This window comes from Callionymus lyra, chromosome 4 (assembly GCF_982586985.1).
Source record: "Callionymus lyra chromosome 4, fCalLyr1.hap1.1, whole genome shotgun sequence".
In the NCBI taxonomy this organism is placed as follows: Eukaryota; Metazoa; Chordata; class Actinopteri; order Syngnathiformes; family Callionymidae; genus Callionymus; species Callionymus lyra.
In genome coordinates, this window is record NC_141821.1 from 37,906,254 (window position 1) to 37,928,139 (window position 21,886).

A 21,886-nucleotide genomic window follows, 5' to 3' on the forward strand; every position below is an offset into this window, starting at 1 on the left:
GTGAGGTGAGTGTCCGCTCCAGACAGCTCCAGCTTGTCCCTCAGGATGTTTGACCTGATGGTATTGAAAGCACTGCTTAGATCCAGGAAAAGGATCCTCACAGTGCTCCCAGGCGACTCCAGGTGAGAAAGTGCTCGGTGGAGAAGGAAGATGATGGCATCCTCCACGCCGATGTCAGGTTGGTAGGCAAACTGCAACGGATCCATGGAGGAGCGCACCAGAGGACTCAGGTAACTAAGGACCAGCCGCTCCAGAGCCTTCATAAGGTGGGATGTCAAGGCCACAGGTCTGTAGCAGCTGGGATCCTTAGGGTGCTGAGTCTTCGGCACCGGTACCACACAGGACGTCTTCCACAGTAGTGGAACTCTTCCCAGGGTCAAGCTCATGTTGAACAGAAGTCCAACAATTTCACTTAACTGGTCAGAGCACGTCCTGAGTACTTTGCCACCGATGCCGTCTGGTCCAGGGGCCTTTGTTGTCTTGGTTCTCCTAAGCTGAATATGATCAGACCCTTTCTCGATCCAGTCTGAGAAAGCAGCCACCCCTAGTCTGACATATTGGGATTGTACAGTGAGGTAGTTGTAGATACAGTTGGTAAAAATAGGATCTACTCCAAACTTAACCAGCAATCTACTCCATTCTCTCCCTCAGCAGAAGTGGCTGGATGGTGTTAAAAGCACCGGAGTAAAAGAACATCAGATTCACATAGCCTTTTGTATACTTGGATTTCTTTGGCAATAAATATTTTGCAACGCACCATTCAAAGATTTCAATCAACTGTGAAGGTGAGTTGGGGGGGGCAGTGAAAGTACCCTTAAACCACTGGAGAATAAAGTGACAGAAACTTAAATGAAACAATGACAAAAAAATAAAACTACTTATTGACAGACAAATTCACAATAAATAAAAACCAAAAAAACCAAAAAACTTTAATTGATAAATTGATTTAATGAATATTAAATAAAATAACTTCAGGCTTTCTTTTATCGTCATTGCACAGAAAACACAGCAGTGAAACTGGCAACGAGATCTCTAACTCAAAAACGGGGCACAAAAAAAGAAAACGCCATTTAGAAATTCGATAGAACAGAAATTATATAAATTAATTTTCTTTCTCTCCTAGTATTACATGGTTAACTTATGTTTTGAGATATATTTTTTTCTTCTCCCAATTAATACTTAGATATTGATAATATGATATATATATATATATATATATATATATATATATATATATATATATATATATAATATTATATAAGGATAAGACAACGTGCTTGTTATCTCTTAAAGATAAAATAAAATAACAGTGAAAGTAAAAAAACAAAACATGCAACAATAGTTTTGTTCTATTGATTATTAATTAAAAAAAAAACGCTCCCAGTTAACATTGGCATAATCTGTTTTTTATCCTAAGAATATAGAATGTGAATGATATTTTGAAAATATAAAGAGTAAAAGTATATATAGATATGAATCACTCTAAATTAGATTAAATAATAGTAATCATCAGTTATTTTATCATTTTTTTGTTTTGTTTTTTTTCAAATCTCACGATAACAGCGTACACGCTGTCTGATTACGATTGAAGTCTCGCGATATCTGAAACTCGCATGGCGGCCGAGTGTTTACTCCAGATGTAAAACTCGGTGCTGGTGTACCAGCGACAAACTAAAAACGTGAACGTTGTGATATATTTTGCATGACTTTTACGAAGACACGTCTCCGGTGTTGAACGTATTGCGTAACTACGGTAAGTACTAGAAGCTAATGGCTAACTGTAGCGCAGCGGACGCGGTTGTAATGAGTAGCTGTTAGCTTGTAACTTGAACATGCGGACATTAGTTTTGAAAGAATATTGTGTATATAATACATACAACTAAGAATAACTTCGTGGGAACGCGGGTGCCGTGTGTGTGTGCGTTGGACGTCAGCGTTTCAACTTTATCTTTGTTCTGACGCAAGTTGTGTTTTATGGCAGATTAACGCCCGTGACGTCATTTAACGCGACAAAATGTCAACAACGGGGGGTGAAGGAGTGCAGGGAGATAGTGAACCCCCTCCTCAAGCACCTCCAGAGCCTGGCGGACTTCCTTCTGACATCGCGGAGGAAGACGGCCTGTCTGCGGCCAAACGCCCCAAGGTCTGCCAGGACCTTCAGATCTCTGGTGACCCCGATAAATGTGAATATGTGCGAGAAGAAGGACCGGAACCCACACTACCAGGTCCAGTTACAACCATACATCACAACTGTATAACATGAATCCATGACTCTTACTTACTTACGTCTATTATTGTGGGATTGGTTAACTCTGACCTGTCATTTCATGTGTAGGAAAACAATGTACGTCCAAATGACTGTAGTGAATAACTCCCATTTTCTTCGTCCTTCTTGTCCCAAAAGACAAACTTAATACCATCCATATATTTCCTTACTTCTTGTCTGCAACGTCCCTCTAGTATTAAAGCCTTGACATGAGAAATCGTTCCAAAAAATAATGTGTATATACATATATATTTTTTATTTTTTATTTTAAAATGACTGAAATATCATTCTCTATTTTTTTTAATGTACATTACATTAATTGTCTTTCATATGAATTTTTAGCTGCAGTTGCAGACGACATCATTAAATCTGAGGCAACACAGACTGTGACTGGAGAAGCAGTCGAGGTGTGTCCTCAGAATGGAGCTGCTGGAGAGATACAAGAGGACAACCCTGAAAAAACTGAAGAGCTGTGTGAGTCAACTAGGTGTGAAGATGAAAGACCATATGAGGAAGAGGAGCTCGAGACAACCGAGAGTGTGGCTGCTAAGCAGAGGTGAGAAGTAAGCTTATAAACTACAGTGTAACCACAAATATTTATGTATATATTGTTCCTATGTTTAAAAATAGTATGTGTGTTAGGAGGTATTAACTTGATAAGGTCAAGTTAAAGGGTGCAAATTATATTAAATTCAGATATGTCCAATTTGTCTGAGATTTAAACTAGAGATGGACCGATGTGTTTTTTTTTTTGTTGCATAGATTTGAGATCACGATTCTCTTACGATTCCCCCCCCCCCCCCCCCCAATATATATCTTTATTAAACAAAAAACAATGAACAGACGTACTATAGTAACGGCAAAAACTGCAGACACTCCGGCAGACATGCGCCTCAACTCTATTTACGAACCAATTTCAGGATTTAAACGTGTTATACAACTTTTCTCCTTCATTTCTCTTCAAACTATCAACTGCTCTCGTTATCTCGCCGCCATCACTTGTTGAAGAGAAAAGGAAGCGTGTGTTTTTATGCAAGTGACGTCCCTGATTATTTGTACTTTTTTAAAATATTTGTCGGCACTTGGAAATGTGTGAATGGGATTTTTTTTTTTTTAGCGATTAATCGTGCACACCAGTAAGGAAAAAGCGGTTGAAAATGAATGAATGAATGAATGAAGGAGGTATGGGGCAAAGTTGGAGACCGAGTAGTGACTGGAGTCAGAGGCGCTGCTGCATCAGAGCCAAAATAACCATTTTAAATGTATCTCTTATCGTCCGTCGGATTATCAAAAAGGCCAAGGCCGATGCCGAATATCGGTCTATACCTAATTTAAACCATATGTATAACAAAAAGAGCTGATATTCTAGGAATATTTCTAGTGTAGTAGGTAAAATGGTAACTAATGTCAAACCCAACTCTCCTGCCTAGTGATGGGTTGATTGTAGTACAATGACAAGACTTAGTGATACTGTGCTGATACAGTCACTGTTACTCAATACCGACACCTGCTGGATTGTTAAGGCTGTTGCATGCAATGACACCAACACGTAAGGCTAATCATTTTTCCTTATTTCTTTACAATTTTTTTTTTTTAATTGTTTTTCCAAGGTTTTTGCACACAAGCGGTTTATGTTTTAGACAAGCTCTCCAGCTCCAACCTATAGAATATTGAATTGCTATTCACTATGAATAGTAAGTAAGTCATTTTTATTTGTATAGCGCTTCACAATACTATTTAGATCAAACTTAAGCGTATCGAAATACTAAAATAAAATGCCCTTTTTTGGCAAAACCAGATCAAGTGAAAAACAGAAAAGTATGAAAAAACATAGTTTATTTTATACCATTCTGACCAATTCCTCATGATCTTCACTGCAACTGAAGTGTGTGTGTGTGTGTGTGTGTGTGTGTGTGTGTGTGTGTGTGTGTGTGTGTGTGTGTGTGTGTGTGTGTGTGTGTGTGTGTGTGTGTGTGTGTGTGTGTGTGTGTGTGTGTGTGTGTGTGTGTGTGTGTGTGTGTGTGTGTGTGTGTGTGTGTGTGTGTGTGTGTGTGTGTGTGTGTGTGTGTGTGTGTGTGTGTGTGTGTGTGTGTGTGTGTGTGTGTGTGTGTGTGTGTGTGTGTGAAAAACCCTCATCTTTAACCGCTAAAAGTGGTCAACACGCCATAGTTTTTTTTAATTTCACTAAGGAATTGTTGAGTTACTCTGGAGCCTTGCTATATCGTCCAGAGTAAGCAGTTTTTAGAAAATAAAACTTCCCATACTTGAGTCCAGGAACAGACCTCTCGTTCAACTTCTCCATGTTTGTTAATCTAAAAAATGACTTGGAAGTGTATCGTTTCTGTTTTATTTAATCTCTCTGCACATTGTCTCTTCTCTGTTCTCCAGTGTCAGCTTGGATTTTGACCAGAATCCTCAGGTTCTGGCCACCGCCTGGACCGACTACTCACATGTACCAGAGAATTACCTGAAAGGATGCAAATGGTAATCCAGAATTGTAAAAGTAGTAAAGAACCCTGTAACATTAATGGATAGTTTCTTGTTTATCAAGACTTTTTTTTTATAATGCAAATTGGCATGATATTACACCATATCAACAAAGTTGCCTGGTTCATCACTGATCATGTCTGCACAAATGCTCTTAAATTAACTCACCATTTTGTTTTTGGTATCTCAGGGCTCCGGATGGTTCCTGCCTTCTGACCAACAGTGCCGACAACGTGCTGCGCCTCTTCAACCTCCCTCCTGAGATCTACAGCTACAACTGGGACCGGATTCCAGAGATGGTGAGAAGGTGCTTCTGCACAGAAGAAACGTTCCTGCACATTTCCCAAAAGTTTGATTTCACCATCTGGTCTGCTAAATGATGTCAGGTTTTTTCAGTGTAGAGCAAATGTCCATGTTTTTGAAGGCCATCAAGGAAAACTTAAGTTTGGTGGCATGGATACATTTGAGGCAGAAGATCTGTTGATTATTGTTGCTGTTTGTGTGGCAGAGTCCAGTCCTGAGGATGGCAGAAGGAGACACCATCTACGACTACTGCTGGTACCCCAAGATGACCTCATTGGTTTCAGACACCTGCTTGTGAGTTCAACTATTTAACCGGGTCAAAGGAAAACAACTGCTCAAAATGTGACACGTGAGATTTTATTTTTCAGATGTAAATTTAAAAGTTGTGTTGATAAAATAAATTTAACTTCTTTTTTTTTTAAATGATAATACAATGATCTATACACTTCACAAAATAAAATGGCTAAAAGTAAAAAAAAATGTTATGGAGAATACAATAATAAAGAAACAGTCATGCTTATAATAAAAAAGTTAGACATCAATTGAAAATAATTGGCTTTCATTTTAATGAATAAAAATGGGCTGTTTTATACTCACTAAATCACATTTTCATAGCTATTCTTTTTCTAAAAATGACCTCCCATAACTAGCCAAATGGATTAATTTATTTTCTCTTAATGTGCTTGAATGAACTTATGTAGTGATTGTTTTGATTAAAGTCATGGTACTTTTGGTAAATTCCAAATTAAAATGGTGTTTTATCAAATATGTAATCTGATACCTCGTAGTGATTGTGAATTAACAGATAAACCATTTATCTCTCCTTCACAAAGTCTGGCCAGCAGCAGCCGGGACAACCCGGTGCACATGTGGGATGCCTTCTACGGAGAGGTTCGGGCCAGCTTTCGCCCGTACAACCACCTGGACGAGCTGACTGCGGCACACTCCCTCTGCTTCTCTCTGGACGGCTCACAGCTCTACTGCGGGTTTGACAAAATGGTGCGGGTCTTCTACACCGACAGACCTGGTCGGGACTGCGAGGAGAGACCTACGATGGGTCAGTCGATGCTCGACTAACCTAAAGAGTGTTCATTCTGACTTGAAATGTGTGTTTGCTGCTCAGTGAAGAAGCAGGGTCAGAGTGGCATTATTTCCTGCTTCAGCTTCAGTCCCTGTCAGTCGGTCTACGCCTGCGGCTCCTACTCCCGCTCTGCCGGACTCTACTCCTGCCAGGACGGAACGCTGCTGGCTCTGCTGCCCACTCGCCACCATGGGGGCATCACCCACATGCTCTTCTCCCCAGATGGAAACTACCTGTACACTGGGGGCCGCAAGGTAAGAGTAGTTTGACGAGAACATGCTTGGTTGTCTAGTAGGGATGTATATCTCCACGGCTGAAGCTGATTCTACACGCGTCTCGATACACTGTCAGCATACGATATGATGCGATTCACAGAAATCCTTGGACTTCGCTCCTCTTTCATTATATGGTTTGATTCAAAACCTTTAAAAGCTCTGACCTTTAAAAGCACAATTTTGTTTTAACAGTTTGGGGAATGTATGCACTGTTACCTAATTGGTTGTTTTTGATAGAGCACAACAAGTAATAATAAAAAGAAAATGCATGATTCAGCATGTTCAGGTAGAGCATTCAAATTTGTTCACAGAAGTTACAATGGAATTCTAAATGTAAACCTTTTCAAACCATTACAACTTTAAAAAATAAACAAGTAACTATAAATACTGCCTGTTTAACAACAATTAAATAATACTCGAGAAATATTATTTGATTTAATCTGAGAGGGGAGAAGTCGCAGAAGTATCCACGCAATGTCACCAGGTTCGTCATGCTGCCAACATAGTTGATAGATCAACGGTCTTGTTTTAATATAGCGTGAGTTATGTGAAGCTGACCTGCACGCTGGAAAAAACAAAATAATTCCACAAATTTGACCCACAAGTCTTTTAAGTGCATCAAATGTCTCGTCACTCGCGTGTCCATCTTTGTTCAAGTTTGTTGTCTGACGTAACTTCTGCACCAGTGCCTGAGCGATGGTGTGATAAGGGTGCCTCCGAAATCGATGTTGCATTTTCCGACGCAAAAAGGTTGGAGCTGATGCCACAAATTAAACTGATGCGCCTTGAATTTACCGATGCAGCTGCATCTTACATATTTATATCCATGCAACGATGAGAATTGGTGAATTTCCTCCTCCCTAGTTTAGTAGCGGTTTAAGAAAATATTGATACACACACAGACAGACAACCATTCACACACGCTCTCATACCTACGGACAATTTCACAAGGTTCTCAATTAACCTCTGTATGTTTTTGGACTGTGGGAGGAAACCGGAGAGCCCGGAGTAAACCCACGCAACAAACTCCACACAGCCTGGAATAGAACCAGCAACCTTCTTGTGAGACGGCCGTGCTAGCCACTGTGCCACCGAGTGCCCCAACATGCAAATATTTCTTCTGTTTATTTATTTTTCTGTTGCAATTAAACTTCCGGCCACAATATGGCAGTAGTCATTAAGTCTATGAACAAGGAGATCCCAGGTATAACTGAGAAAGAGAGGATGCAGTTGACTCCAGCAGCTTTTAAAGCTGATGTTTGGACACAAACAAAGGAACAAATGAAATCAAAGCAGTTACTTCTTCGTCAAGAGTCATGTGGCATGTAAATTCTGAAATACCAGAGCCAAGAACTCAGACAATACTACTAAAGTATCACAGTTTGGACCTGTATCCTGATACGTATTGTATCGCTAGATACTTGCCAATTCACATCAAAAGTCTAGCCTTCCCACTTAAATGGTGTTTCTGGGTGCAGGACTCCGAGATCTTGTGCTGGGATTTGAGGGAACCAGGAGAAGTTGTATTTTCACTGAAGAGGAACGTAGCTACGAACCAACGCATCTACTTCGACTTGGACGTGTAAGTTCACGATGAACTGTCATCACCTTCATATCCGCCTGTTGTTGTTTACTATAAAGATGTGGTGTTATATCGTTTGGCTTTGGTATGTCTCCCTGCAACCCCCTGCAGCTGACCCATGTTATTGTCTTGACCCCCAATTATTGTCCTTTCTCCTCAGCCATAGCCGAGAACTTGCTTTTTCTGCTTCCTCAGCAAGGGCCTTGGTTTCCCTTCTAAGGTTAACCCCGGTTAAACAATTTCCCGAAGGAGACCTCCTAAGGGATCAATAAAGTTCTACCTATAAGCATGGAAGACTTTGCACTGAAGCACAATGTCTAGCAGGAGTGAGGTGGTTGTAATTTTGAAACTGTAGCTGTTTCCCGACGTCGTCCTTCATGCTCCAGTCTCTAGCCAGAAAGGACGCACCTAGGGCTTTGTCGGCTGGTGTCGCTTCTGCTTTCCCCTGGTCTCACGAACCTGACAGGAAGCTGTTTGGCTTTGGGTTGGTTATTGACCCCTTGTCTGCAGCTCTCTAGGATTTTGGCTGGTTTTGTTTGACTTGGTCGTGGCGCCATCTATACCGACCATGCATCAGAGTAACTCTGCAGCCTGACAACAAGTGCTGCTGCATAGAGTAGAGCTCTCCTCCTTACCGAACCACTGGTGGAGGTTTCTCGGACATGGCAAGGTGTCGTAGGTTGCCCTGGGCGGAAAGCTGAATCTAGCTTGGGGCATCTTTCACAGGTCGGCCCAGCTAATGTTTCTTCCCAAGTGGTCCATCTTCCTTGGCGTACTTGTGATATGGCCAATGGAATATTGCTCCTGGTCTGCTTTTGACAACTTTTCCACAACCATGGCTTTCCCTTCCCACTTCCCACTTGCAATTACTTCTTTTGAAACAAAAAAACCCTGCGATCTGTGTCATGTGACTCGTGTTCTTGCCTTGATGTTTCTGCAAGGTCGGGGCGGTACCTGCTGAGCGGGGACACTGAGGGCGTGGTCTCGGTGTGGGACACTCTCACGGCTCCACCCGACAGCAACGAAGAGCTCTTGCAGCCCAAGCTCAGGTTCCAGAGCCACTGGGATTGCACCAACGGCCTCAGGTATCAACAACACACGGACAACTAAAGTAGGCCAGATTAAACGATAGTTATGATGGTAGATCAGGTCTCATGAAACGTATGAGGTTTCATGACACGGTGTCTTCATTATGAAAGGCCTCTGTTTTCTAATCTATGGCTCTGATATCGGATTCATTGAAACACTATTTCAAAATTTCACAAAGTGCCATCTAGTGGTCTTTCAAATGGAGATACTGCATCATGATACCTTCAGTTGTTTCATGAGGTCTCGTCAAGACATGCCTTCAGTCATCCACAACTCTTGTCTTCTTCACCAGCATTCACCCCTCCATGCCTTTGTTGGCCACGGCCAGTGGCCAGCGACAGTTCCCCTCGCCCGGGGACAGCGATTCGGACGGAGATGGGGCTGCGATGTCCCCTCCTGTCTCTCGCCAGGACAACGCTCTGTGCGTGTGGTGGGCCGGACCGCTTGCTGTCGCCAAGGATGAGGACAAAGAGCTCAGCGCCGTGGATACAGACGATGTCATTGGACTAGAAAGTTACCATAAAGCTGACTCAGGCATTTGTCAAGCAGAGTAGAGCCTCGTCTTAATATGAGTTCTTATTTTTTACTGTCAAAGGTTGCCTCGCTGTTTTGGACTTAAGGGGATTTTTCCTCTTTCTTGTGCTCTCAAGTTGAAGATGTGGCTACTGTTGCCGTGGAGATTGTAGGTTGAAGTGCCATCTTCATTGTGTGTTTACAAGAACCTCTTGTTTTATTGCAGCTAAAGTTATATTTTTGTATTTTCTGATGTCTTAATGTGTATTTACAAAAGAATTTAAAAATTAGGCAAACATTTCAGACTGTATAAGAGTGCCAAATGTCGACTGTGAACATGATTTTTCATTAAAGATCTAACAGGATTTGTAAAAAGAATTGACAAATGAAGCTGAAAATATCAAGGAACAAAGGGGAAGGGATGTTACAAATGTTTGTTTTTGACTCCAGGATCTTGTTCTGCAGTGAGCGGACAAACTTTATTTTCAATATGTGTCGAACATGAATGTTTGCCAACATGTCTGTTTGCAAATGATTTGGTGAGAAGATGTGAAACCCTAACATGGGTTATAGTGATGTCCGATTGTGGTGAGGTTCAATTAAAAACTTGCTTACCATAATTTCAGCAGTTACTATGTGTAAACGATTATTTTACGTTTGATTCACGTTTAAAATGTATTGTTTAGGATTTGAAAAACAAATTCACCTTCTTAATGCAATGTTGATAGATATTTGATAGTCAGCCACGACATGATGACAATTCAAATTACACATAGTTATCTTAATGATCTAAACAGATCACAATTTAGTTCACAACTAGTACAAATAGTTTTAGTAATGACACAGATCTGTGTGTACATAAAGGATATACATATTCCTGCAGGGAAAAACTAGATCTGTTGCCCTCTGTATTAAAGAATTTTAGAACAACAAACGTTAGAACTTAAGACTTTCACTTACTCTGAGAGATGACGAATGAGAAGATAGATTTAATGGACACTGTAAAATCGGTAAAAAAAAACAAACAAAAGCGTCAAGACTACTTTGTATTTTACCACATGAGGGCAGCAGAGCGCGAATTTTGAAGTCCTCGTCTGAACAATGCAAATTTTACATCAAATTTGGAAACCAAAGTCCCAGAGTCTGGAGAAAGGATGGAGAGGCACACAATTCAAGATGAATGAAGTCCAGTGGGATGTTTTCTCAGTCTGTGTTGCTTTGAGGAGCCACGCCACCTGCTGGAGGACCACTGAGCTTTATTGAGTCCAGAGTCAACGCAGCTGTCTATCAGCAGATCTAAGAACACTTCATGGTTCCAAGCAAAGAATGCTTTATGATAACAGGATATTGCACCTGCCCACACTGCCTAAAGTACCAAAAACCTGGTTAAACCACCATCAGATAACCGATGCTTGATTGACAAGCAAACTCGCCAGACCTGAACCTCATAGAGAATTTATGAGACATTGCCAAGAGAATGATGAGAGACATGAGACCAAATAATGCAGCAGCGCTGAAGGCCACTATCTAAGCATCTTCCATAACACCTGAGCAGTACCACAGGCAGATGTCATCCAAGCCGTGCCACAAACCAAGTACTAAGTACATATGCAAGGTTAAACCTCTCTTAATTGTATGTGATATTCAATTTTTTTGAGGGTTCCATAAGTTGTAGTCATCAAAATGATTTCAAATGAAGGCTTGAAATATCTTGAGTTGCATGTTATAAACCAATGTCTTATACAGTATTAGTTTCACGTTGTAAAAATCGAATTGCTGGAATAAACAAACCTTTGCCACGTATTGTAATTTTCCAGCAATGTACAAATGTTTCCTGAATTCTCACAACTCAGATAGAAAACTGGAAATGTATTTGGACAATATCCTAAAAGTATACCTATATGATACCCTATTTGTCAAAAGTCCATATTGCAATCAAATCATACTTTCTGTTGGTAAATATACAGTTTATACAATCTGCTACTAAGCCTGCAAAAATACTATTTCTATCTCTATTTCGTCCCTCTTCACCTCTCACTTTCAGTATCAACTACCTAACTATCCATTCACAGTATCACAGTAGTGATGGGTTGAAGAGGCTTCATCAAATATATTTTTATTAGAAAGTAAGAGAGCATTTTAAGAAATAATACTAGTTTATGGTTTTAAGTTATGAAGTAAAGCTAAAACTTCCATTAGAAACAAATTAACTTAATTACAACACGACACAAGTGCCCTTGTTTGACCCCTGACCCTAAATCGATCGAATATCAATACAACTGCGAGGGTGCATTTTGTCGTTTCTCCATTGGGGGCACTGTTGCTCTACAGTAAATTCGGGGAAGAGAAAGGGGGGGGGCACCGGGAGTCCACAGGTCCGAGTCTGGAGGTTCTGGGGGTTCTCGCCACCGCCCCCTTTCAAATAAAATCCCCCCAACCCTCTCTGAGAAGATCTCCTCCTCTTTCTCCGCCTCCTGCTCCGTGTATGTCAGTGTCAGTCTGTGTGTGTGTGTGTGTGCGTGTGTGCGTGCGTGTGTGTTAGCGTGCGTGTGTGTCAGTCGCAGCACAGGGATTCAAGGCAGGATCACTCAGGACCAGTCGACGCGAGGAGACGAGTCGCATCCACACGTCCTCTTTCTAACTTCGTGGATTTATCACCTGGATCTGTTCACTCTTCTCACTCTTTTCTTCTCACTCTTCTCACTCCCGGCGAGGATTTCAGGAATTCCAAGAGTCCGTGCTGGTGATGGATGTGCGTGATCACCGGTGACACATCTGGGTCTGTGAGATTATAAAAAATAGATCTTCCTCGTGGAAAGGTTCCCCGGCCTCTCGTGCTCATCTCTCGGGGAATGAAGAAGCCCACGCGCGGAGAACAAGGGACCGTTGTTCGGGGACACTCGGAGCCCACGGAGCACCTCTGAAACCTCTGCGTGGATTTGTCCTGGGAATGTCGTGGGATCGAGAATCATAACAGAGAAAAACCACCAACGTGTTGGATCGAACAAGTTTGTCACGCGTGGGTTTTTTTTGTTTTGGGATTTTGTCTCCATGAGGATAAGAACTGCGGGATTCTGTGTGTAACTGGTCCACCTCCACCTGCAGCGGCTCCTGCTCACTCCTGCCCGCCGGGGTTGCACGTGCTGGGGATGCGGCTCGAGATGACGCGCGCGGGGACTGGGAATGGTTGGGGGGTCCTGCTGGTGCTGGTGCTGGATCTACTGGCCACCACAGCCAGCAACATGGAGCCCATTTTCTGGAACTCTCTCAACGAAAGGTAGGATTCTTCTTCTATTATTCTCCTACTTTCACAATTCAGATCAGATCCAGGAACTTCGTGAGGTGGGAATTCTTGTCTTGTGGGGATGGAAAGTTTTAAAATGGCTGATCCAGAATCAATTAATGTTGTCACTTCATCTCAGTCCAAATACATTTCATTTTGCTCCACAAAATTTGACACAACACGGGAATTTGTTGTGGTTGAATTACAGAAAAAAAGAAAAGAGATTGATAAAATACAATACATTAAAATTAAAGAATGCATAATATTATATATTATGATAATAAATACATTGCCATAAGATGGCATGTAAATAAAACCATTAATAATGAATAATGATGAAATGCATGTATGGATAAATAGAGGGAAATGTAAAGTATTTGTTTTGATATTGTCAAATATGATTATTTTATTTATTTATTTTCACACATTTCTATGGTTTTGTTTTAAAATATGCGATAATTATAACATTTTTAGTGGTTTATCAAAAGTCTAAATAATAATAATAATTATTTTTTTTGCTAAAATCCTTTTTGGTGATATTTTTAAATAACAATTGAAAAATTGAATAAGATGTGATTTAGTTTTATAAATATTACATTAATGAATTAAAATCTACCAAGTATGTGAGCAAGCTTTGTTAAACCGGAACAAAGACGAGTATATATTGTATTTTTCTGTCAGCAGCCTGACAGTTTCCACCCGTCATGTCTGCGACAAAACATTTCTATTCACTCAAATACATGTCCGGTCTTGTTGTTACAGATCAACCCGAAGTGAAACAGTAGAATGTATTCAAAAGAAAGAAAAACGATCAATATTAGTGTTTTGACTCTTAGAAAAAAAACTTTCAACTACTTGTCATTTCTTCTGACTTCACCTCCACTTGCTCCCAAATGTACTTTCAGGCCTGGAAACAAAGCGGTGTGTTTGTTAACTTCAACACGTAGGGTTGTCGGTTCTGGCTGTTAGCAGATGGTAGACAAAAGACTAGCAGCGCTTTATCCTTTCCTTGAGTCGCATTTAGCTCTTTAAAACAGACCAAAAAAAAGTGATTAAAGAGCTAAAGTTGGAACAATCAGGAGGGTCAAATACTCCGAGTTCATATTTCATGAAGGATTCTGGAACAGGACCAGACCCGCGTTCGTTCTCGACTATATTTTTTGAAAGTTTTATGAGCTTCATGTGGTGGATATGCTGTTGTGTGAAAGGGCCTGGAAATACATCATCCTCCACTGAGCTTTGGGGGAAATTTACATTTTTTAAAATGACATGTAAAATATATGTATACCTATCTCAACCTGTTCTTAAAGGAGAAGCTTTTCTTGTGCCCAAAACTTCCACTTTTATGTGACAATATTTGACAAATTTACAAATGTTTCACTTCCGATGCTATGATGACAAACACAGAGACTTTTCTAAAAGTCAGACATATTCCTTAACTATCAGTCATAGATGTGTGTGTTTCGACTTTACTGAAGAGTTTTTGTCATGTTTTGCAAATATAAGACAAAACCTTTGCTAGCATGTTGGCTAGCTTTGTATTAGCTCCTCTTGTCACGAATATAATTACATCTATAATATCTAGTACAAGAATGACTCAAAAGGAAAGATTACCTTTACTTCTGACTTGAACCCTTAGGTTATAAAAACACTTCTTTATTTGTATTATTTATGTTGAGATTAAATTAATAATAACTCTCAATTAAAGTTTCAGAATTTGTGACTTAAACCTAATACATTTCAGCATTACTGTGTATGTTTAAAGTACACATTTGTCATTTATTCTTACAACTCGCCTCCTTCCCAACACTGGCTCCAGAATCCAGAAAAATCGGCTCCTGATTGTCACGAGCATTAGTCCATGTTGGGACAAATCTGTAGATCTGAGGCAGAATAAAAAAACCTTCTCTCAGCGCGAGCAGGTCGTGACCTCCAGTCAGGGTTTATGAGATACTTGTGAGCATCTTTGATGTCAAACCGCAAGGAGTTAATTTGATGTTCTGGGTGAGTGCTCGCTTCATTCCCCTGAAACAAACACCTCAGCTTGTTCCTGAGAAGAGAATTTCTGTAGAAATTAAAACTGTCGTCCTGGTGCCAGAATTTTCTGCTTTAGTTTTCCCCCACGAGGCACCGAGTTAGCAGATTTTTTCTCTGGGAAAACAAGTGTCTGTGGATCATAAATTAAATTTTACATGGATGTCAAACACCTGACTGGCATGATGAGTGGAGGAAATAGATAAATGTTTTTTGATACTTCATTCATTTAGTGAAGCCTCAGTGAAGGAAACAACTTTCCTCTAAAACCGAAGAGAACAAGCTATAAGTTTACGATTCAATGAAATCATGGAGCTACTGTTTATTTAAGGAATTCATCCAATTTGTGTGAAATCTTTCATCGTCTTTATATATATAAAGCTTTGTATCTGTCATGTTAAATTGCAAGCGGTATACTTGAATTTCTTGAACGGTTTTACGACTTTTAATGTCATAATGGAGTTTGATCAGGTTATTTTCAGCTGTGACATACTTTCATGGGAGTATTTTTGGACGAGTGCCTGACTTGAGAATATTTTTTTTCAGAATAAAAAAAGAATATATATATATTTATATTAACCTTTAATGCTGGATGGGCTATCACATTTTAAATAAGTTAACTTTTAATAAACAGGAACAATGTTGTCACTAAAGAAGTATTTGTTCAATTTAATGCTCCACTTTTTTAAAAACCCCCTTCTTTTTGGTTTGTTTTAATATATGCAGCAATTATAAAGTTTTTTGTGGTTTGTCATCTAAAAATGTGTAGGTTGTTTTTGGCTGAAATAAAATTGTTACTTTGTCTAACAAATATGTCATTTATTAATTCAAATCGATGTATTGTATGTGCAGAATTGGTTAAAATACAGCTAAAACTCAAGCCCATAAAATAAATACATGGCAAATTGTGAATAACAAAAGGGAAAAGTCTTTAATTGACTAACAACAAATTATTTAAAAAACATATGTTTCAAGTTAGTTGTCAGGAAGTGAAGATTATTCATGAAGGCCACATATACACTGTGTTTAAACTATGGCTCTGATTTGTCATATGTTGTCAGAAGTGAGATCCTTCTTCAACCTGCAGGTACGACTGACCGCTCAGTAGCTTTCTTTGTGCTACTTGAGAGGTCAGTTAGCGTCTTTCATGTGCTTGTGAGCAGAAATCTTGCTTGAGACATGGCCAGAAGAAAATTCTGTTTCTGTGACACGTTCACTGTGTGTCAGTCCATGTCTCGAAAGTCACCAGTACCTTTTAGTCAACGACATTTAGTCGAGCTTTAGTGGTCGTCCATCAGCTGTCATGAACGCCTCATGTGCTTGAGCGTCTTCTGTCTTTAGCGCACCATTTCCTGTCTTTAATTTTTGTCTTCTGTCAAACACATTTTGTCAAACCTGAGCACTTGACATATTTCTGTCAGCCACTGTCTTCTACTCTGTCACTCATCTTTAAGTTGACCATCTTCTGTTGTCTACTTCCTTCCTCCCGTCACCTTCACTACTTCCTGTCCTCTGATGAAAGTTTCCTGTTTGGTGTTTTGTCGACTTCCTTCCAAAAACACATCCTTTATTTGTATAAATTTTGTTTTTAATCGCTTTATTTTCTCTGGCGCTTGAGACCTCACAGTGGGGCCCAAGGGTATGTCTGTGTGCTTCAGGCACCCCCCACCCCTGGACACTTAGAATACGTGTGTGGGCCCCTGCTGTGGATCCAGCTATGAAGCCCCTTAATGAGGCTTTTTTTGCAAGCATGGGCTGGATATACAGAAGGAGGGAGTGTAAGTTGGTCACAGGAGGCTGATTCCCCCTCCGACGCTAACGGCTGTCGAGGCCCTCCCATTGATCCTACATTGCTCCCTGGTGACATCGCCGGTCTGGTTTATCATGCGAGCGTCCCAGTCATGAAGCTCATCCACCTCTGATGGTGCAAAAAAATGTACATATGATTGACTTTGACTTTTTTGTTTTATTTTATAATGACGATTCAGTAAAACGCCCTGTACGAACACATGAGTCTCTTCCCTTATTTTGTCTCAAATGATCCAGATCTTTAAACTTTTTCAATGCGGAGGTTCCGATTATTTCACCGTCACATTGGTGACCTCTGGACCCCTCGCTTTTGATGGTCCCTTCCACTTTACTCAGCGAGCAATATTCCGTCCGCTCGCATCTTCCTCTTCTGTCATTTCCTGTCTGTCTTTATCTCGGCCTCGCTTCATCATCGCCATCATCGTCATCATCACGCCTCTGTCAGGCGCGCTGACCAGACGTAGCAAATTGGAAACATGTGTCACATCTTGGAGCTAATTATGACGCCGTGAGTGATGACAGCGTGAAGGAGTGAGTATGTGGGCGAACCCTGACTTTACAGATCAGAGGGCAGCAGAATCTTGTTCTCCGAGGCCAGGCCAAAAATAATATGAAAAAAAAAATCAACAATAAATATCATAGAAAGTTGGATGCAAACGTGCAAGTTCTGAATATAAGCTTAAACGCTTATTTCATCATATTTTGTTTTACGGAACAGGACAATAATTGAGAAATATGGGAAGGACTTCCTCTCCAATGAGCGTTTCTCAAATGAGATCTGCCATTTTTTCATGATAAACAGAAACATTCCCACCTTCACTTTCATTCCATGTCCCACTCTTTTGACACCATATTTGTATTTTCTATGTGTACATTATTCTATTTTAATTTCTATCTAATTTCCTTTTATCTCTATTCTGTCACTGGTGTGCACAGAGAATACAGTCCCTGAAGAGACTCATTTCATGTAAATTATTACTTGGCCATTTAAGCTGCTTTTGATTCTAGTTTTGTTAAAAGAAATATCTAAATATTCCGAGAGACAAAAAGAAAGAAATGTTACTTTAGTTACTTGTTAAATCAGTATCATTTATTATAACATTTCAATATGACAGTAAGTATTTATAGAGAAAAAATACAGGAGAAAAAAATATTATATAAAAAGATTATTTTTTAAATTTCGACCAATGATAGTGATGAAAAGGTTTGAAACAATAAACAGCAGGATTTTATACGTAGCTTTCACGGACATTTATACACATTTATTTGTTAAGTTTCTATTTATAATTACACCGTTGTCTTTGCTTCCGTAACAATCTCTATCAACTGGAAACGCTGATGGAAATCTGTGAACGATGGCAGGAGACGAGCGAGACTGGCTGAGTCCAGATCAATACCAGTGGGAGGAGGTTCTAGAAATGGAAGCATCTGTCTAGTGTTTTAAATGCCATCATAACTCAAGTGTAAACTATGGGTGATGGAAGAGATGACTTCTAAAAACTCAATGTGAACAATCGCGGGGCTGCGAGCTGGCGACATGTTCTTGTGTCATTTTTGAAGTCCCACTAATCCCGGTCCGAAGGGTTCACATGTGACCCGGCATCAGTTGGCGGATTGACTTCAAACGTATGCACACAACACACACTCATAGCTTGCCTCCCAGCACCTTTGCTCTAAGACTGAATCATCCATTCCTCTTGGCAGGTTTCCTCACTGGGCTGGGTCTGCCCTGTTGGCAGGTGTGGTGATGTCTATACTGACCTGTGTGTGTGTGTGTTTGTGTGGATCACTGCACTGTAGGCATCACTGTCTTTCGAATAAATTCCAATTGAGTGTGCAGTTTTAAATATAATATTTAATTTTTTGTTTATACAATATCAGACCTGCTGTATCTATTTTCACGTGTGACCATCACACAATGCTACTTTCTTCTGTGAATTTGTGTGTCACTTGTTGACTAATAGCTGCAGGTCAGCAAATGGGGTAAATAATGTTTAATGCATATAATATCGTTTTGTATATTTTTATTATTATTTATACAATACAAACCATTCTCACAAAAAATCCAGTAATAAAAAGATGATTTAGTAATTGATCCAATACAATCAGCTGATTGTTTTTTAATCGTCTTCCCATTTTAATTTGTCATTTTTGTGCACATCCCTTGTTCTTGTCTTCAAAGCTGGACTCATAACAAATGAAATCTGTTGTATAATTTTATTCTGACTTCTTTTGGGCCACATACATGTACAACACATGTCGGATATTTTGAAGTTAGTTTATGTAACGAATGTCTAGAGTATAAAGATTTAAAAGCCTCTAAATCAGTTGATCGTATTGTGACCATTTATGGCCATTTCTGACTTATGTTAAGATGGAAGAAAATTATTTCAAAGCTATGGATGGATAATTTCACTTTTCTATGTATAAGACTAACATTTATCGTACATTGGTCATTGTCTTGGATCTTCATGGAGTTTCGTGTTTACTGTCTGCTGTGATGTTTATCTTGTAGGTTGTCCAGCGCCGGCTATGCCTGGTCCGCGGTTGTCTGGAGTTTTGTGTTGCATTGATCTTCAGTTGTGTAGTTAGTTGGTTGTCCGGGATGCCAGTTGTCGTCCGACAGTTTTGCCTCTGGCTCAGTTCTCCTGTTTGCAGTTTACGAACCATTGAGATGCAAAACTAGGCAAATTCTCTGAATCTTTGAGTGCAAACATGAACTTTGCGGTGACATGTAGACACACACCGTCAGATCCTTGATGGCTCCTCCAGACGCGTTTCCTCTCACACTTTTGCACGCTCACGTTCTCGTAATCACACTATATTGGGCAGAATATCCGGGGCCCCACAGATTAGCGAGCGCGACACATCTGGTTATGGCATTAGTCGAAACACTGTTGTCACGGTAACTGCCTGAACTTGGCACCCATTGCGTGGAAAATCTTTCACCGTCTCCTGGTTCTGTTTAATATGAAGTCGTATCGACGCTCCAAGTGTAATTAGTTCTGAGCGGGACTTTGGCGGAGGGGGACATGGGAGGCTCCTCTGGACACCCCAACACTACATTTTGTAGTGACCCAAATGTTTCGACTTTGGCCGCGGACGGCTAATGAAACCGAAGCGTGGTCAAAGCAAGCGTAAACAACGGTGGAATTTTAGGCAGAAAGTGAATTTCACTATACATGTGGCGCAGGTGTGACTTCATCGACCTTGTGCTGATTATTAATGATGCGAGTCACACACACACACACACACACACACACACACACACACACACACACACACCAATATTCGGCAGATGAAAAATATTATTGCTCCCAGTGTTGGAAAAGCTCCAAGTAGAATACCTCAGCTCTCCTTCTGCCCCCCACCTTCCTCCTCCTTCTCTTTGTCTTCACACACTCCTTCGCTTCTCTAAGCCTCCTTCATTCCTTTTGTTCTCCTCTGTAACTCCTCTCTAACTCTCCTCGCTATACTCGTATGTATTCCAACACGCCTTTGGATCATGTTGCAGCGAAACCACTGGGCGCTGAACTTCAATCTGGTCCTCCTCTTTTCCCTCCATCTGCTCCTCCACTTTCTTGGCAGGTGGTTCGGTCCTCCTCATTTCATCACCTCCTTCCAGCAACCTCTGTAGTGAATAACACACACACAGATGGAGAACCCCCCCTCTTCTAAACTTGCTCACAAAGAATGCAGCAGCGCTACATGGGGGGTGGAGTTGGGGTGTGGTCCACATCTAGCCCCTCCCCCACCGTGCTTTCTGTTCTTTTGTGCTGTGGATGATGGATGAGTGGACCCTAGTGGGTCACTTTCAGTGACATCTGGAGTTCTGTGTGTGCGTGATGTTTCTTTCACGTCATTCGGTCTTTGTTCAGGTTCTGTTCAATCACATGCTTTGTGGAAAAAGCTGTACATTTCAACAAACTACCTCATTCATGTTAAGAACAACCTGATATTCTTGGATTTTAGTTTGTGTCTTATTGAAATAAAAAATGTCCTGATTTAATGATTATTCACCTGAAAGGCCAGAAAAATGTCAAATTTTAACATAATAAGACAAAAAAGAAGCCGTAATTAGTGTTTATAATTTAGACAATTATGTCAATGGTTTCCAAAAACATTCTTGAGATTCTTGAAATAAAAAGCATGTTTTTCTCAACCTATTGACAGATTGTTCTTACTCTTCACCGGCAATTCAGATCCTCCATTAATACATTTCCCCGACCTTTCCTTGAGGTGAACAAAGTCAAACATGGGACCTTTAAATACTCACTTATAGCGGTGTGTGTCGTGAAGTGAAGTAGGTATAAACAATATGAAAATAATACAAATAAATAAGTAATTAATTAATACATTTTAAAAAAAGAAAAAGAATGAACTATAACAATACTTTTAAATTGGTGCGACGTTAAAACTAAGGCCAAAAAGTAACTTTCAGAGCTGTGGGCTTCACAAACAATCTTGACAATATACATATGTTTGTGGGCATGACAAGCACACGCACACGCACACGCACACGCACACGCACACGCACATCACTTGAATTTATTTTCCTAATTAATTGTTAGCTTGAAAGTTTGTGTCATCTCTATATTTATTTCCTTGCTAATATCAAGCAAATAAATTGTCTTGTATTCCATTTTTAAGTCAAAATGTTGTTACAGCAATTTACATCATCTTTTTCATTAGTATTTCTTTCTAGTAATTATGTTTATTTGTGCTAAACAATTCAGTTCAAGTGATAATTTCATCTCTCTGGTCAGGTTTTGAGAGCCCTCTGTGAGTTTGTTTGTGTGTGTGTGTGTGTGTGTGTGTGTCTGGCGTGTGTCATGCGTGAGCGAGAACACTTGTTGGCTTGCCGTGCGTGGGTTTGTGTAACCCCACCCCCTGCTGCCTGACCCCTCCCCCGCAAACACCCCCATTGATTTAGTGGCAAAAAAACAAAAAACGAAACAAGTTATTGTGGGCGATGGAAACAACAGAATCTAGCCTGGACCACTTGACCTCTTCTTGGGAGTGGCCGTGAGGTGGTGATGAGTGGGTTGTAAATCAGGGGTGGATAATCCCTCCAGTCATGGTACCCAAAATCCCCAACCCTCTTCTCCAAGTCTAACGTGGCGCGCCGAGCTGTCAATCACTCAACAAAGCTGTCTGTAAGGGG

At 40.4% G+C, this 21,886-nt stretch overlaps 2 protein-coding genes across 2 annotated transcripts in view; both read left to right on the forward strand.

Moving 5' to 3' along the window:
• The first annotated feature begins 1,614 nt into the window (after nucleotides 1-1,614).
• Nucleotides 1,615-10,216, forward strand: wrap53 (WD repeat containing, antisense to TP53). Its single transcript, XM_087790161.1, has 11 exons — nucleotides 1,615-1,753; nucleotides 1,982-2,225; nucleotides 2,609-2,822; nucleotides 4,655-4,750; nucleotides 4,944-5,052; nucleotides 5,262-5,350; nucleotides 5,890-6,113; nucleotides 6,180-6,391; nucleotides 7,891-7,994; nucleotides 8,936-9,079; nucleotides 9,376-10,216. Exons 2-11 carry the CDS (start codon nucleotides 2,015-2,017, stop codon nucleotides 9,635-9,637), a joined length of 1,665 nt encoding a protein of 554 aa, XP_087646287.1. The 5' UTR covers nucleotides 1,615-1,753; nucleotides 1,982-2,014; the 3' UTR covers nucleotides 9,638-10,216.
• A 1,949-nt stretch (nucleotides 10,217-12,165) lies between these two features.
• Nucleotides 12,166-21,886, forward strand: part of efnb3b (ephrin-B3b) — a 64,370-nt gene continuing 54,649 nt past the window's right edge. Inside the window, exon 1 of the mRNA XM_087790162.1 lies at nucleotides 12,166-12,873. Coding sequence (XP_087646288.1) covers nucleotides 12,746-12,873 — 128 coding nt within the window. The 5' untranslated portion in view covers nucleotides 12,166-12,745. The remainder of the gene's footprint in view (nucleotides 12,874-21,886) is intronic.

Coding starts and splice junctions, on each gene's coding strand:
- wrap53 (XM_087790161.1), top strand. CDS start 2,015: ATGTCAACAACGGGGGGTGAAGGAGTGCAGGGAGATAGTGAACCCCCT. Junction 4,751..4,943: donor TACCTGAAAGGATGCAAATG/GTAATCCAGAAT, acceptor TTGGTATCTCAG/GGCTCCGGATGGTTCCTGCC. Junction 9,080..9,375: donor GATTGCACCAACGGCCTCAG/GTATCAACAACA, acceptor CTTCTTCACCAG/CATTCACCCCTCCATGCCTT.